This window comes from Crocodylus siamensis, chromosome 3, assembly GCF_052110815.1.
Source record: "Crocodylus siamensis isolate JL-2025a chromosome 3, ASM5211081v1, whole genome shotgun sequence".
Classification (NCBI taxonomy): domain Eukaryota; kingdom Metazoa; phylum Chordata; order Crocodylia; family Crocodylidae; genus Crocodylus; species Crocodylus siamensis.
In genome coordinates, this window is record NC_143397.1 from 18,037,953 (window position 1) to 18,054,643 (window position 16,691).

At 39.5% G+C, this 16,691-nt stretch overlaps 1 protein-coding gene across 16 annotated transcripts in view; it reads right to left on the bottom strand.

The window, feature by feature from the left end:
* TCF4 (transcription factor 4) overlaps nt 1–16,691 on the bottom strand; it is a 348,186-nt gene that overhangs the window by 170,701 nt on the left and 160,794 nt on the right. For all 16 annotated transcript variants that reach the window (XM_090037826.1, XM_090037830.1, XM_090037835.1 and 13 more), the window contains one exon: nt 9,171–9,235. In XM_090037826.1, coding sequence (XP_089893952.1) covers nt 9,171–9,235 — 65 coding nt within the window. The remainder of the gene's footprint in view (nt 1–9,170; nt 9,236–16,691) is intronic.

The window sequence follows — 16,691 nt, forward strand, 5'->3', positions numbered from 1 at the left end:
TGGAAGTGAATACAGCTGCATATGGAGGGGTGAGAATTTCAGACAATCCCCTTTCCTTGGCCTTGCCCATTGACTACTTTTAAGCATCTGTGTGGTTTCTGAATTGAGCTTTGGAGGCACATACAACTCCCCCTTGTCTGTATCAACACCCAAATATATAAACACTCTTAGGCATATCCCAAGTCTCTCCACCGGCACTGGAGGGAGGAGAAATTCTTAACTGGATCATTCTGAAATCCCCCCTTCAAGGTCAGGCACTCAAAAGTTAAGCAGGCCAGCAACTAATTTTAGGCACATACTGAGACAATTTGAATTCTGCCTAAAGTCATTAAGTGATTCCTCTATGGTCACTTGGCAAATTGGTAGCAGCTATAAACAAGATCCAGCTCTCCTGATTCATGGCCCTGTCTTTAACTGCTAGAATGTGATTACATTTTTTGTGGAGCCATTTTGTTGTCATCGCAGTGAAGTGAAGCCCCTTGAAAAAAACTGCTGATGGAATAATACAGTTGTAAGATTTGATTCAACATCCTAAATCATGTCATAGGACCCTCTTAAATCTGCAACTGTTTTTACTTGGATTGTAAAATACGTTTATTTTCCAAAAGCATTCAGATGCCCAAAGTGCAACTTAGGTAGACTGTAAACACCTATGCCCAAATAAGTGATAAATAAAACTCCCACATAGTCATTTAAATGCTAGGAAGCCAACACATTTTTGCCAGATACCTTTTTGCCCTGAAGAGTTACCGCTTTCTATATTTCCATCTTGGCTAAGCCAAACATCTCAGACCTGCACTCATCCGGGGTTCACAAACTGGGTATCTGTCACAAGTCCCTTGAGGACAGCTTTGGTAGGCACACTTTGAACATGCCCACCACATTGTAAGAGAGAGACATAGTTTTAAGAGCACTGAGTTTGGTGCAAGACAAAAATGTGGAGTGTGTCCTGGGCAGTGTTATTGCCAACACCCAGCTTTTATATAGTTTTTGTATAACCAAACCTACATCTCCCACTTTCCAGGCGAGTTTCCAAGTCACCAGGCTCTCATCTAGGTTGGATGGGAACCACATATAATACTTCCTGCCAGAGCTAAGCCACTATGTGGAACAGAGACATAGGGAGCAGGGTTTGCACCCTGCTGCCTGGAGTGGGGGATGGTGGACGTGCCATTGACTGCCGGCAGCGAGGGGCTTCCAAGGGTGGTGGGAAGGGAAATCGTACCTAGAATGAGGATTCAAAAACAGTCCCTAGCTACTACTGCCACAGCTGCAGCATGGTCTGAGCACCCCAGCTCGCTCTTCTACAGCAGCAGCATGACATGGGCACCCAGCTGCCGCTGTACCAGCAATGCCATGGAGCTGCTTCTGCTGCTGAGCCACAGACTTCATGGGGGTGGCAGCACCATTCTGGCATCCTAAGTTTGGACTAGAGCTGGTACCCTTCTCCCCCCGCACCAGTTGCACTAGTGGTATAGGAAGGAATATAAATTTAATAGGGCAGGAGGGAAGTAAGAGGGACTCTGGCTCTATAGCCTCCTGATGAGAGCATTGCACTGGGAAGAGGATGTCAGATTTTTGGTCCCTGCTCTCAACATTATTTATGTGCTTAATAAAACAGACTGAATGGGACTACCTGGGCCATGGAGTCCAGTCCACTGAATTCAATGGCAGCCATTTTTCCAATAGGGTCCACTATAGCCGCTTCGCAAACACCACAATTATAATTTCAGCCACATTCCTCTCTTCAGTATTACCTACTGGCCTGGTTTGATATCCCCTGCTCAGTCAGCTCACTGGCTGTTGTGAATCACATCTCTAGGTACCTAACTGGGATATGTAAATTCTGCTTCCAGGGCTAGGCACCAAAAAGTTTGGTGTGGCAATATTATATGCGTTGCAATACATAAGGCCCTTGTGCCTCCGGCCATTAGAGATTTGGGCGAGGGACCAAGTGTACTGGTCTACACTGTGCAGACTATGCGTCACAATGTCAAAGTCCAGAAAACAGTACAAAAAGGAGTACATAAAGGAGTACACAAAGTCCAGCAAAGAGTATGTCAAGTATTTTTGGTCAGTAAAAACATATCTTAAAAAATCCTGAAAAATCTATCATTTCCCTTGGTCCTCAGACAGGAAGATAATTAAAATCCCCATTTTTGGGAGCGATGCTATGTTGTAAATCATGAAGACAATAGGTGAGATCCTTGCCCCACTGAAGATAATAGGAATTGTGGCACTCAGTGGGGACAAGATTTCTCTCAGTGTATTCAAATGTGTCTTCATTGCAACTCTGCATGATTGCTCTGTGTCTATGAACAGTGTTTGATGACTGTTTACTTATTATGGTATTAAATGGTTCCCAATATGGGCTTTTACCTGCTCCCACTGTGGGCAGTGAAAGTTTTAGTAAGTCTTCATTAAAAGCATAGGCCAGAGGCCTTAAGAGATAAATGGGCTGATGTAAGGTCGAATATGTCTTTCACTGCTGTGTGTAGGCTGAGAAAAGGAAAAGTAAAACTTGCTGTTACTGATGAGGTGGAAAAAGTTTTGTCTAAGGCAAGATTAATAGCTAGCAAGTCCAATATCATTAGATTTTCAAGCTTCCTTAATTAGTCCAGGAATATGTCTACACAGAACAATGCATCACATCTGGAGGTAGCAATTTACCTTTCAGGAACAAAATCTGCACAAGTCTTCTCAGGCTCAGGAACAAGGAATATGAGATTATACTAGTTGTTCAAAATTCCTTGATGAACCCAAGCTTTAGTATATCCTGAACTACCTGTACTCTTACCTCCAAGGTCTGACCTGGTATACGGTAGGGTTTTTCCAGGAAGTGCTGTCTGCATATAATCAGGCAGCAAAAACATAAGCCAAAAACCTATTATACCCTTTCTGGGATGTCATTTTGGGGGGCTCCAATTCCTGAAGACTTGTATATCACTAAATCCTAATTGTTCTCCTGTCTGGAGGCCTACTTATAATGGCCTAGACCTAGAATTAAACAACAGTCCCTGTACTGGACAGGATCCTGATGACTACACCTCCTTGTAGACGGTATTTCAATTTTTTCCTATCTAGTCAATGATGGTCTATTTTACTTACTCTCCTTATCACCTCCCATGAACCTTTATTCCTTGGCAGCACAGGCAGGAACGTATCCCTCAATTGAAATTCACCTTGTATTTTGTAATGTTTTGCAATGCTTTCCCCAAAGTTGTTGAATTCAAATAATTGTTTTATGAGTGAAAATACTCTGAGGGAAAGTGGATGAAACAAGAGGCAGGTCACAACTTCCAGCAATCCATTTCTTTCCCTCTTTCCATTTCCACAGCATTTCCTGAAGAATTAAGTTACAATCATCAACATGTATGGTAAACTGATATTCACACCAGTTTGATTCCATTTAAGCCAAACTGCTGGTCCCATGATTCTTAAAGACTCTATCTGGTAACCCCACTCAGAAAGCAAAAAGCAAAGTAAAACAAACACCACACCTTCAATCAACTTTCTTTCAATGATCTGTGAAACAGCACCATTTCATTTCGACTTCTGTTTTGCTGTTTCAAGTTTCATTTCATTTCAAAAGCACTGTTCCGTTGTGTTTCGGTGAAACTGTTTCACTGTTTTGATGCCGTTTCGACATTTCACCCATAAGCTACAATGGGGAAGCACGAAACTGCCTATAACATTGTCATTTCTGGCCTGATTTGGATGAAACCTGCAGGAATGGTAGTCTCTTCTGAGGCCAGGAAGCCTGCCAAGTTTCAAGGAGATGGGTGCAGGGTGTTCGGGGAAACTGCATCTCAAGCTGCTGACAAGCAAACCTTGTGACACGTGATTCTCTGTGTGTGTTAAGGTGCAGCTGTTTTTCTGTCCCTCTCCAAGAGCACTGGGATTGGAAGGGACCTCAGGGAAGGATCACAGTCACTGAGCAGCTACACATGTCAATATGAGAGCAGGCCTTCCCCCTTTCTCCCCTTCCCTCTCCTTACTTTCTGTTTTCCTGCAAGCAAGCCCAGCTTCGAAACTTGAAACATTTCAAAGTTTTTGAAACATTTCAAGTCCCTTTGTTTCATTTCAAGGCTGTTCAAAACCTTTTGTTTCATTTCAATTTTGCTGTTTTGAGCTCGAAACAAGTTGAAACAGCGTTGAAATGAAACACCCGGCAAAATTTTGCACAGCCCTAATGATCAGTGGTATCAGAGAGAGAAGTCTGAACACTTTCTGGTACCCAATAAAATACTCAATTTCCCCTGTCTAATCAGTCAGAAATTTTTTACTTCCACATGATCAAATACTATAGAAAAGAAGAATTCAGGGTGTCTTAGTAATATTTGGGGCGGGGGGGGAACGCTGACATTCTGGCTGTGATTCATAATTCTAGCTGTCCTCAAAATCCTGGCTATCCAACTGGTGGCCGACACACTCCATGCAGCCTGAAAGGGGTCTGAGCTGTGGCTGCCAGGCTCCTACTTGGCCACTGCTCCCCGTATCACTTTGGCTGCAACAGCAACCAGGGCTTCCCCTTCCTCCTCCAGCTGCAGCTTCCTGCTCCCACTCCAGGGGATGGGACAGTGTGGTGCAAAGGAGGGTGGGGGTGGGGAGGGAGGTTGAGTCCAGGGCTGTACAGGTTCGTGGTGTAGCAGTGGGGGGGAAGGGTGTCCATGTGGTGCAGCAGTCTGGTGGGTGGTGCTCATATGGGCATGCACAGCATCAGCAAAAGGGGTGCCTGAGCAAGCACAGGATCAATATGATATGTGGCCCACACTGGGGAGTGGAGTATGCAGTCCCCTGCAGTTTGTAATTTGGACAGACCTTTTCTAAATAAATACCTTACCAATGGAATTAATTCAAGAGGCACTCTAAGGTTTTATCCTCTCTTTGGGATAAAAGATAAATTATCAATCAATGGCCAGTCTCTTCAGTCTATGAAACCTGATCTAGCTGCTGCCATAAGGATTTTTCACATGAAAAAGGGGAAATTGTGATGCTATTTTCTCCCAGGTAATCATTCCACCTATTATAGTGATGTTGCAATTATCCTGTAAGAATTTCAGTTGCTTGCTGATTGGCTACCAGATTCATAGAGTTTGCTAAAACCATTGACAATCCAAGAAAGGATGGAGGTCTTGGAGTAAGGCATGAGAATAGATCCCTGGAGATGTTAGTTCAGGTTCCAGATTCCCTGTGTGATCTGGACTGCTCTCTGGGCCTCAGAGCCTCAGTTATAAATTAGAGTTAATGATATCTCCCTTTTCCCACGCATTGCCCATTTAATTCATAAGCTCTTCTAGGGAAAGGACTGACACAGGATCCACAGCATGTGTGCGCACAGTATCCAGAATGGTGAAATATCAATCCCAGTGGGGCTTCCTACGAGTAGCAAGAATAATCATACCTGCTTGTGGCAATGTGTCTCCTGAATCTCCCCCTGGAGCACTTAGTTTCTAAGACTGACCTTTTGCCAACAGATTAAAAAAAACACAGCTCTATGACCAGTCATCCTTAAATCACCTACATGCATCTAGAAAATTCAGCATAATACTTCATACAATACATTAAGAATCCATGCAAGTCTTATACATAATACAACTTGTTTTGGTAGGGTCTTTGTGGGCACCAAAACAATTTCTGAATGACTGGTAGGTACTGAAAAGTATTCAATAAACATGAAAGAAAAATTAAAAACCATCACCAAAGGAGCCAGAGTATGTTTTCAGATGAGATTTGGAATTACTGGTATATAAAGAGTTACAGGAAAAGCTGTGTTATCTGGCACTTTATCAACCAGAAAGCTCCATTAATCGGCATCTGAGGGATGCAGCAAAATCGAAACCGAAGTTCCACTTCTAGGTTCTCCTTCACTTCTTCGGCCGCAGCCCAGAACAAAGTTGCCTGCGCGGGGCAAAGCAGCTTGAGCGGGGTCCTCCTTCTTGTCCCCCAGCACACTGATGCCAAGGAGTGCACCAGACAGTGAACATTTGATTAACCAGCATATTTGATTAACCAGCATCCCCCATTGCTGGGGGATGCCAGATAACAGAGCTTTTGCTGTAGTAAGGGCTAGGGACAGAAGTTACACATAAACTGGTTTAAGTCATCATAAACTGGTTTAAACCTGTAGCAGAACAGAAATTCAGTGCACATAAACCAGTAACAAAATGGCTGAAACTGGTTTAAGATGAACCTGGTTGAATGCAGTATCAGACTTAAATGATTTAGGACAAACCAGTTTATGCAATGTCTATCCCAGACCTGTTTCTGGTTCAAGTTCAATCACAGTCCCCCAGGAACCCCAGCATGCTTTCTAGCCCTGGGCTGTGCTGGGCTGTGCTGTGCTGTCTGCTCCAGCAGAGAAGGGGGGAGGGGAGGGGGATGCAGGAACTGTCCCCTCAAGGCAAAACCTGGCTGGGGTCTGGGACCAGGGAAGGGAAGAGTACAGAGCCGCCCAGCCTTGCCCAGCTAAAAACTTACTGCTGACTCCAACTGTGGACTACAAATCCCAGAGACACCTGGAAGCAGGAAGAGGAGGTGATGAGCAAACCTGCAGAGTACTTCTGCTGTGATTGGACTGCATATCCCAGAGACCTCAGGGGCAGCAAGAAGAGGAAGCAAACACACAGCCCATGCTGGCTATGTGCCAGAGAGCCATGATCTAGTGCCCCTGGCTTCTGGCCTGAGCCACTGCAGGCATGTGGCTGCATTTCCCAAATCAAAAGTGAATGTTTGTCCAGTTGTTTCTCAGTTTAATCTCTGCATCTTAGATTAACCTGCAAAGACTGAATCAATTCAGCCGTGGGCTTTTTTACTGTCTACTCAGACTTTTTTTACTCAAAAGTCTAGAAGCTGCAAAGAAGAAGGGTGTCATACCAAGTGATGAGACTATATGAGAAGAAAGTCTGAGCAGATGAACAGTAAATGGGTGCAGTAATGGAGGACAACAGGAGCAACTGACCAAGCGTAAGTAAGAACATGTAGGGTGTATAAAAGAAAAAGGACTATATTGAACTAGAACCTGAAAGCACTAACATAGTTGTTTCGAGACAGATAAAGACAGAGTTACAAGCCTGACCCAAAATTTCACCGTGTTTGTGTGTTCTTCTGATTATTGTGAAAAAATTCACTGTTGTTGTAGCTTATTTCAAAGTCATTTAAGGCATCCATAAAATCACATGCATTTGGAGGTTGTGTGTGTAACATATGCTTAAATTCATGCCTGGAATTTGGAACGTATACCAGAAGGATTCAGGGATTTTTCCTACTTCATATAATAATAAATATGTATAGCTGTGCTTTAGACAATAGGGGGAAGCGGGAGTATTCCCCAGTTCTGCCTTTTCAGTTCAAGCCTAGTATTTGCTACTTCATACAAAAAGTGCCCCAAAACTCAAACAATATGAATGATGATTTCACAAGTAAAGGGGCCCCTTAGTCAGCAGAGGAAAATCTTGATGTCTGTAAGGAAGCATGCCAATTCCTATTAGTAAGAAAGGATGCAGGGGTAAGCATGACTTTTCTCTTTGGCTAACAAAAGGGGCCTCACTGAAAATAGCCTGTTCCATCACCATCTGCAAAAAGGAAGTATGCTGTCAACCACCTTCTCCCCAAAACTCGAATGACCTCTGCCTTGACCCTCAGAAATTAGATACACAGGAACAGACCGTCTACAGGAATTGAAAGCTTTACACTAGAGACACAGCACCGAGAGGCTCCTTGCCCAAGCTATCTATTGCGAACATTCGCGCTCACATTCCAAAGATGTTTCTCCTGCATTGGAATGGCTGTAAATTTATTTCCTGCAGAATTCTTTCCAAATAAACTTGGATGAACTGCACTCCGGCATGCGCACTACTCTCTTCCTGACCTGGCTGTGCTTTTTCTCATCCTGACAAATCTTCAGCTGCAGAACTGGATGGAAAATAATGGCATATCTGAATCAGCCGGAGAGGCAAAACTTGAAAAAGCAAACAGATGCATAATACCAGCTTTCAATGATATATTATTAGTGATTGTGTGCACTTTGAAGGCAAAGTTCTGTTTAATTACTTGAACTGTTTACTTTTTCCTATGCTAAATTAAAAATGTTTTTTCTTTAAATCAAAATAGATCCCCCTCCTCCCCCTGCTTATTATTAAAACATTATTAAAAAGCATGGCCATATGAAGGGGATGAAGGGAGAAAGTATTCCCCTTTCTATTAGAGAAATAATATGCATTTTTTTTTCTGGCAGAATTAAACAGTATAAAGCTCTGAATATTAAAAAGGTTATTAAATTCTTTCAATAGTTTTTTTCCAAAGGAAAAAAAACGTAGTGCACTTATAAAAAGGAAAGGAAGCCTAACAGTGTTCAAAAAACAAAATGAATTTAAACATATTATTAATATTGCTACTGAAATTAAAAGGAAAGCATCTTTTTTAAAAATCAATTGTCTTGAAACAAAGCTTAGACTTTTGGCTATTGATAGTATTTTTAGACTCAGACTTTCTCTGGAGAGTTAAAAGTATGCAAATGCAGAGTGCACAGAGGCACAAACACACACATGCTATACCTTTGTATTACACTGGCATTTTATTATTTAATTAAACTACTCTTATTTTTCTAGCTCACGCATGCTTCCCTTGAGACGGCTTTGCTGTTAGCCTGCTGGCCTTGACTTCCAGCCAAAAACAATTCAGAAACAAAAAGGGACAACAAATCATATTTTCACAGACATTTTTATCCCTCAATACAACCCTGTTTTCACACAACATCATACAGACTCTATGAAAACTACAAATTTATTGCAGTAGCCATCCAAAACTAGGGCTCGACACATGCTCCGTGGTGTGTTTCCACTTTTACAATTTCTTAAGTTGTGCCATTAAGTAGCAACTGTTATGTTAAAGTAGTATAGACATTGCTGCAAAGGACAGTAACGGATAGTTTACAATGGCTTTGATAAGAGAACTATTAGATTGACCTAAATACTTACAGTAGACATTATCTATATCTCAGTTAGAATATCTGTATTACAAACATCCGTAGAGGAGTTTTAAAAAATACCTATTTTCAAAGACTTTGCATTATGGAAACAAGCTCCATGATGCATAATGAACTTCATAAAACAAAAGTAATTTATCAGGGTATTTATCACAGCCTTTCCACTGGATAGATTTTCACTTACCTGGTGGCAACCCTGTAAATTTGAGTCTCTTCCATATGATGAATATGAACCCCTTTCTGTTTTACCTGTTAACAAAAAATAGAGGTGTAACAGTTAAAAAGAAAGTATGCAGCCTCTCCAGGCATTTCATATGACATTCATTTAAATTTCCATACTGGTGTTTACATATGTAAAATAGGCACTGCTGACTGTGTCGTGTAAGTAGGCAACAGAAAAAGATTAAGATTTCTTCATTCTGGGTATGATAATGTGGAAATAAACTTCCTATTCTTAGCTATACTGCTCCGCACACTACCTCAAACTGTAATCTAAAGGGTTTTCACCATTTTGCCAAATAGGCAAGTAGACTTCTCTTCCTCCCTATTTATTTTTTCCATCTCTCACTCTCTTAATTTTATTTTTATTTACACGGCAGGCTGACTACCTGTACTGTGACCCCAGCATAGTAATTCCCATTGATTACACTGACACTCACTGGTGAGGGCAGAGCTAATCAATCATGGGCTCTCCAGATGGTGAACTCAGCAAAGGAAGTGTTCAGGACTCTGCTTTTCACTCTCCTTCCCAAGTGTAAATTCCCTCATCAACATGATGAGGGAATTTACACCTGGGAAAGAGAAATTTGGTTGGAAATTTGCCATTCTCGACCACAGTTCTGACTGCACCAGCAGTTTGGGACTTGAACAGAGGTCCAATGACTGCCAAGACTCTATGCCAACTCGAAGTACCTAGCTTTCCCCCTGTAGTTATTGAAAGACACAGATCCAAGAGCCTGATGGTTAGACTCATGATATATTTTTAGTAAAATAAAGGTTCTTTATATATATGGAGGATTGGTCTTGAAAAACATCAGCTGGCAAAGAGGAGGTTGTTGCAAAGCACTAAGTCAGGGCTGGGTAGCAATACACCAAATGCTCCTGAAACAAAGAACAATCAGGAAGGATGGTACAAAATATATGGGCATAAAGGGTGAAGGTATTCACAAGGGAATGGTAGGACAGTTATCACAAAAAAAAAAAAATCAACCACGAGCATAGCAAAAAAACCCACTCATCATGGATAGGAGCATATAAAATGCCACATACTCTGATTATTAACAGGCCATATGTCACAACTGATCTACACATGCAACTCTCCTATCAGTGCCAATGACACCTGAGTATCCATGTCTAAGGCCCAGATTGCTTCATAGTCAAACCTATGGTATACCACCACACGGTGCAATAGTACGCTACCAGTTTAAAGAGAATCATTTAACAAGTATCTCTACTCAAATCACATTTTTGCAAACATTTTCTTAGAACAATTCTTAGAAAAATGTTACTTTATTTGGGGATATCATGCCATCATGACAACATATCTAATGCGCAAACAAAAGTTATGATTTTGTTTACTCTTTTATTTCAGTCTATAAAACATAAGTGGTCTACGAAAATGAAATGTGTTTGTAAAAGACAGGGTTGACTAGCAGCCTAAAATATTACAAAATCCAATTTTCATGGGACACTATTTAACAGTTTGCCCAGCGTGGTCATATTTTTATGGAGACCTTTGTTGTGACAGACTATTAAAAAAAAAAGATGATGCAGTTCATTTTAACAGTTCTTAAAGTGGTTGTATACGCATTTTAACTAACTTTTTGAACCTGTTCTTTAATACAAATCTACTATATCTCTTGCTTTCTATTAGACTTATTAATGACGAGCTCAGGCCTATTAGAGGAGTTTGATAAAGAGATTATAGCATATTCCTTTCTTAGCAACCTGGAATGAGGAGAGGGGAGGGAGAAATAAAAAGAAAACACATGTTCTTTAAAATGATTGTAGATTGATTTAAAAATGTAGTTTGTTTTTGAAAAACTTATTACACAGACAAAGACATTTACAGGATATCAATAGCTTGTAGACATTTACACATTTAGTAACTTCTGAGAGAACTTCTGCATCGTAATAAAAACTGATGGACCTTCTACACTATTATCCCTTTAGACTAAGTGAACAGGAAGACTCTAGAGAAAACATTTAAAATTGAAATGACAACGCAGCTCTAATCTCGAATCTTTGGTCCAATGCCGAGATCTGAAAAACAAAACATCTTGTTGGTACGTGTCTGGAGTTATGTGTGTTATTTCACATCGCCCCAATAGGGCTACTTGTTCTAAAGCCAGAAAGTCAATGCAAACGACAAATGCTATGAACTAAAAAAAGAGGGTGAGGGGAACTGAATACAAGCAACAACACACAAGGAACTCTAAAAGCAATTTTTATTGCTGCACAGATATCAGCCGTTGTCTTTACTATCATATCAGATACAGGCAGCCTCATCTTAATTTCAGTTGTTAAAAAATATTTATCCAGATACAAAAATAAACCCACTGCAAATTACAAGTTGTCAGGGTTAAAAATCTACTTCTATTTGTGTGGGGGAGGATAAGAGAACAGCATAGACATGAATCATTCTCAGTAATTTGAGTGTTTCCATGACATCAATGGGCACTCGTCCAGGACTCTGTCGAAGTCTGTGAGGTACCAAAGCGGCACAGCAGCCAGCAGGAGATTGACTTTTTTTTAGGATTATGCTCCTTGTAAAGATTTCATCTGTAGCATCCACTTTTACCACCAAACAGATAGCTTTAGAGATCATAAGCGAGTATTTTTCATTCTGATAGTGTAAGTCTTTAATTTTTTTTACATCTTTTCCCCCAAAATACAGCTAGAAATTTGCCTTCTCTATTAAGAATAAATAACCACAATTCATTTTTAAAAGTCAATAAACCATTTAAAACACACACGCATATATATACAGACACACACACACACTTCAACTAATCCAGATATTTTCACTATTGATTGTAATTAGAAAATTAACATCGTTTTTGCAATGATGCTTCATTTTGTAGGAAAAAACATCATTTGTATAAACTGTCCATTTAAAATTAGCTACAGTCTTGATGTTGATTTTCTGCTTAAAATTCACTGGCACATTTGTTTCAGATTATAAAATTTGCAAGAGTGCTGATAATATGCTACAGTAGGCTCTTTAAGTAACTATTTGTGCTCACAAATACAAAAGCTTCTCTTGAATTTCTGCATTTACTGTACAGTATGCATGATTTCCAGCACCTCGAATACAACAGTCTGTAGTGCAGGCTTTCTAAGGTTTGAAAAAGCTTAAAGGTTATTTTTAAAAAAATGTTTAAAAGAGATAGAGCCCAGAGTGATGTAGAAACCCGACGCATTCACTGCGGAATTTTCGAGACAACCCTCTAGTAGTAGAATGCGGCAGCCGCTGCGGATATTTTTTGGCACAAAGACAATGGTGGCAGTGCCAAGCCCCATGGCTAAAACTACTCAAAAGAGGCATAAGGGTAGCATTAATCGCTCAAGTCTTTTACTGCATGGAGTACTGTTGTCCATATTTTAAAACCTAAAAGTACCCGTTAGTAATTTTTGTTGTAAGCCAGGGAAAAGAAAAAAAAAAAAAAAAAGCTTGAAATACACACCAATAACAAATCTTGTCAGACATCTGATTCATTTTTTTACCTAGAGGACCAAATGTTAAAATGTGCCGTTTGTTTCTAGCACTGTGCACATGTAACAAAAGATATATCCTTATGTGGCTTTCTGCTCTGACAACTGAATCAAAGCTTCATAAAAGAAGCTGACCTACAGTAGAGAGTTAAATAACTTTTAAATATTCACTTCTCCTTAATATAGCACAGAGAATGTGCATCTCTATTATTAACAGAAGTCATTATTTTTTTAAAAAAAAAATCAATTAATTGACACAATGTATGCCAATCAAACTATAAAACAACACGCAGCTCCTCTTTCCTGATGAACACATTGAATTTTAAGTCTTATGCTTTGTATACCCCAAGAAACAAAAATATTGCCTATCTAAACTGAACTAAAATGATTGCTTAAACACACAGATTTTCATTTGACTGCAAAAAAATAAAGCAGTATAGGGTTGCCAATCAATCAATAATAAAATCACTTGCCTCCTCATGGCGCACTTCGAAAAATTAATCAAATTAAGTAGAAAATCTAAGCAACTTCCAAAGCCTAAATGCAAGTCATCTAATTCTCCACTAGATTTTCTCTGCCCTGAGAGATAGGGCACCTTGGCTTTACTCTGGTATGCAGAATAAGGAGGCATGAGGCATCTCTATCCATCTGCTAAGAAGGAAGTGCAGCTACTGCTATAAATTGAGTTAAATATTTGTGTTGATTTCATGTTTGACATATTTTTTCAAGCTGTAAAATTCAAATCCAGGTTTCTGATGCCACTATATTTAAAAACTCTAAGCTGTTTTAGTTCATGACAAAGGGAAGAGGCCTATTTTACGTAAGTGATTTATCTGGTTTACTTTTGAACAGCTCAGAATTCGGGGCTGTTCTGTTCAGGTTTGTCGTGTTGGTTCAGGTACACTTCTTATATTACTATTACTACTACTACTACTACTACTGCTACTACTACTAATACTACTACTACTACTACTACATCAGCATGGGTTGGTCTATCCAAGAAGAATGACAAATCAAGATCCAAAATGGAGTAGAGAGGAAATTGCCTGTGACCTAAGTATGAGCATGACAAATGCCAGGCCTAAAGGATATTTTGGAAAAACTTATGAGCAACTCAAGAATGGATTGGAATGGAATCACTTTTCCAATTGTAAGTTTCATATTTGGTCATTATACGGTGCATATAATGCACTTTTATAGCTGTTGACATACATAATACTAAGTTTTCATTAGCATTATGCTTTTTATCATGAGGATAAAGAATTAACTAACTGAGCTGACCCTATTTTCATTGCATTTCAGTTGGGAGCTTAGCTGTGTAAGACGCACAAGATTGGGCACTATATAGGTAAAGATGCAGGAACCACTTAACTCACCACCTGCTAAGCTAGAATGCAGCATGTGTTTGACAACAGAACTACCCTATACAACAGCTTCTCAGAGAAGGGCTCCATTTTCAGTAGGTACTCATTTTTACTCTTTTTCTCAGACTGAAAATGTGTACAATTTAATTTATAAATTAGACAAAATACAGGAAAATAAATCTCTCCCCCCCAGCAGAAATAGTACTTAAATATCAGCATAGAAGAAACAAGAACATTCATTTTTTGAAATTTAAAAAAAAAAGCTACTCTTAAAATAAAAAGCTGACATTTTTCAATGAAATGTTTCAAGTTATAATTTAAGAATACAGGTTTGAGCTTTTTGTTATGCATGTGGTAGGGAGATGCAGTCATTTGTGTTTATATTATCACCATTCTTTCTGTGCAACATTTTTTTTACATTTTGACTTTTAAATATGAATTTTAAACTAGAATGGAGCAAAGACTGCAATTTACTAGATACAGAGTATTAGGGGCCTGATAGCAGAAACAGGTACACACCTGTCTTGGGTATTATGGATACTAGTTCTACGGAGAGTAAGGGAGTGGGAGGTTAGGCTATGTGGAACTGCTCGTGAACAGATTCAATAGCCCTTGTTCTCTCTAGATAGGGGCACAAGGACCCAGGAGGCTGCTGGATTAGAGCAACATCTGCAGATCAGCTCTGCTACTGTTCTGAAGCTGAAAGTATGGGTATAATTCCTCTTACTTCTGCCTATAAACTGATACCCAGTCTAGTTACTCATGCCGGGCATAGAATTTGGGGATACATATATGTATCGCTCTCTTACTGTTGCACTTGTAGGTATAGGATGTATATAGCACATAATATCCCATTTATTTCAATGAGATTTTGCATCGTATAATTTACATTACAATGAATTTTATCTGATGGTAATGGAAGTATCATGTTAATGAGCTATTTCAGGCTTTGCATTACATGTGAAGTACTGACACTAAATCTGTAGGATATTTTCTTAAAGCTAAATTTGTGCACAAAATTCATGAAGCAAAGAAACTTATGACATAAGCAGACCTAAACAAGGGACTGTGGACTAGTTATAAAATCAAGGGATATATGAATCCCAATAATGTAATGCCGTCACACCCATAGATGTTGTATGGTGTTCAGGAGAAGGGTATTTTGGCATGATAGAGGGTTTTTGCACTTCTACTGATGTGCAGTAAACAGTAATGGTTCCTAAAGAAACGTTACGATGCCAGTGCAAGTGCTGTTACAACGGGAGATTTTTTTTTTTAAATAGTACCATCAAAATTCAAAGGAAATTAAATCTTAAAACCTACACTAAAATAATGTTAAGGAACTGCCTCAAACAATCTAAAGCAAGGGTATTGGCATCAAAGTGGCACTTCATCGCTGACTCACCTCATTGGCTCTGATGCTTAAATAGGCAAGTCTAATTCCTGAATATCCTCAGGACCAAGCTAATTGCTTTTTGGGGGTTTGGGTTTTTTTTTTGGGGGGGGGGGGTTTAAGCCAAGTGTCTGCTCTACCAGTTCTTCTGAATTCCACAAGATGCTCCCCACATGCTCAGTTCTAAAGCACCCCTTGCTGCCTACCACATTTGCAGGGAAAGGGGCACATGTTTTGACAAAGAGATGTGTGAACAAATGAATATTCTTCATGATGCTGCTGCCAAAAGATTCTATAGTGCTATGTGGGCTCTTCAAATGATTATTGTTCTCATGATATAAATATGCACTGATACACCAGAATACTTTGCTATTGATCGATTCATAAAACACTGACTCCAGGTGCACATCCTGCTTCTGCGATCTACCAAAATAATATAGCATGTACCAGAGTGCAACATTGCTTTGTGTTTGCTTGTGTTTTAAATGCCATACCATGGGAAAAAAAAACAACCCAGAACTTAAAATTACAAGAAGAAACTAAACAATATACCACTGACCAGATTGTGCCAAATTTATATTAAATGGACTATTTGGACTATTTGAAACTTAGGGTACTCCCTAACACAACTTGGATTCAGGTTTTTTGAGGATGTAAGCATTTGCTCATGGCATTTATACATACTATACGTCTTGATAACATATTTCTGTACAACCAACATACATTATGGGTTTGATCTCATAAAACTTAAGCTCCCTTCAACTCTGATGGATTTCAATAACAGCTGAGACTATTCAGCCTCTTGCAACTGGCATTTAGCACCTGGTAGAATTATGGCTTTGATCAGTGCACAGGACACTATTACCATTACTTACCAGTCATAGATACAATACAACCAACAAGCAACACTGCATTCGGTGGACAAAGAAAAGTTAATATGTTTTGAATCTAGTCCATGCTCTAACTGGGACAAGAATACAAACATAGCAGCATTTTCTGATTTAATAATGTTTATGAACAAAACCAATTTCTGTTATTTATTGGCCTCTGAAGAAATTGTATTATATTGGTATATTAGACCTCAATACTAAGATGTTTCTAACTTCACATTCACCTTTCTTTTTCATATAGTCATGGATTTAAGGCCAGAAGGGAAAATTATGCAGGAATTCAGATGAGAGGACTCTAACTTTGGCCATGTAATTTTCCCCCTATTTTGGAGAAAACTCTTAAT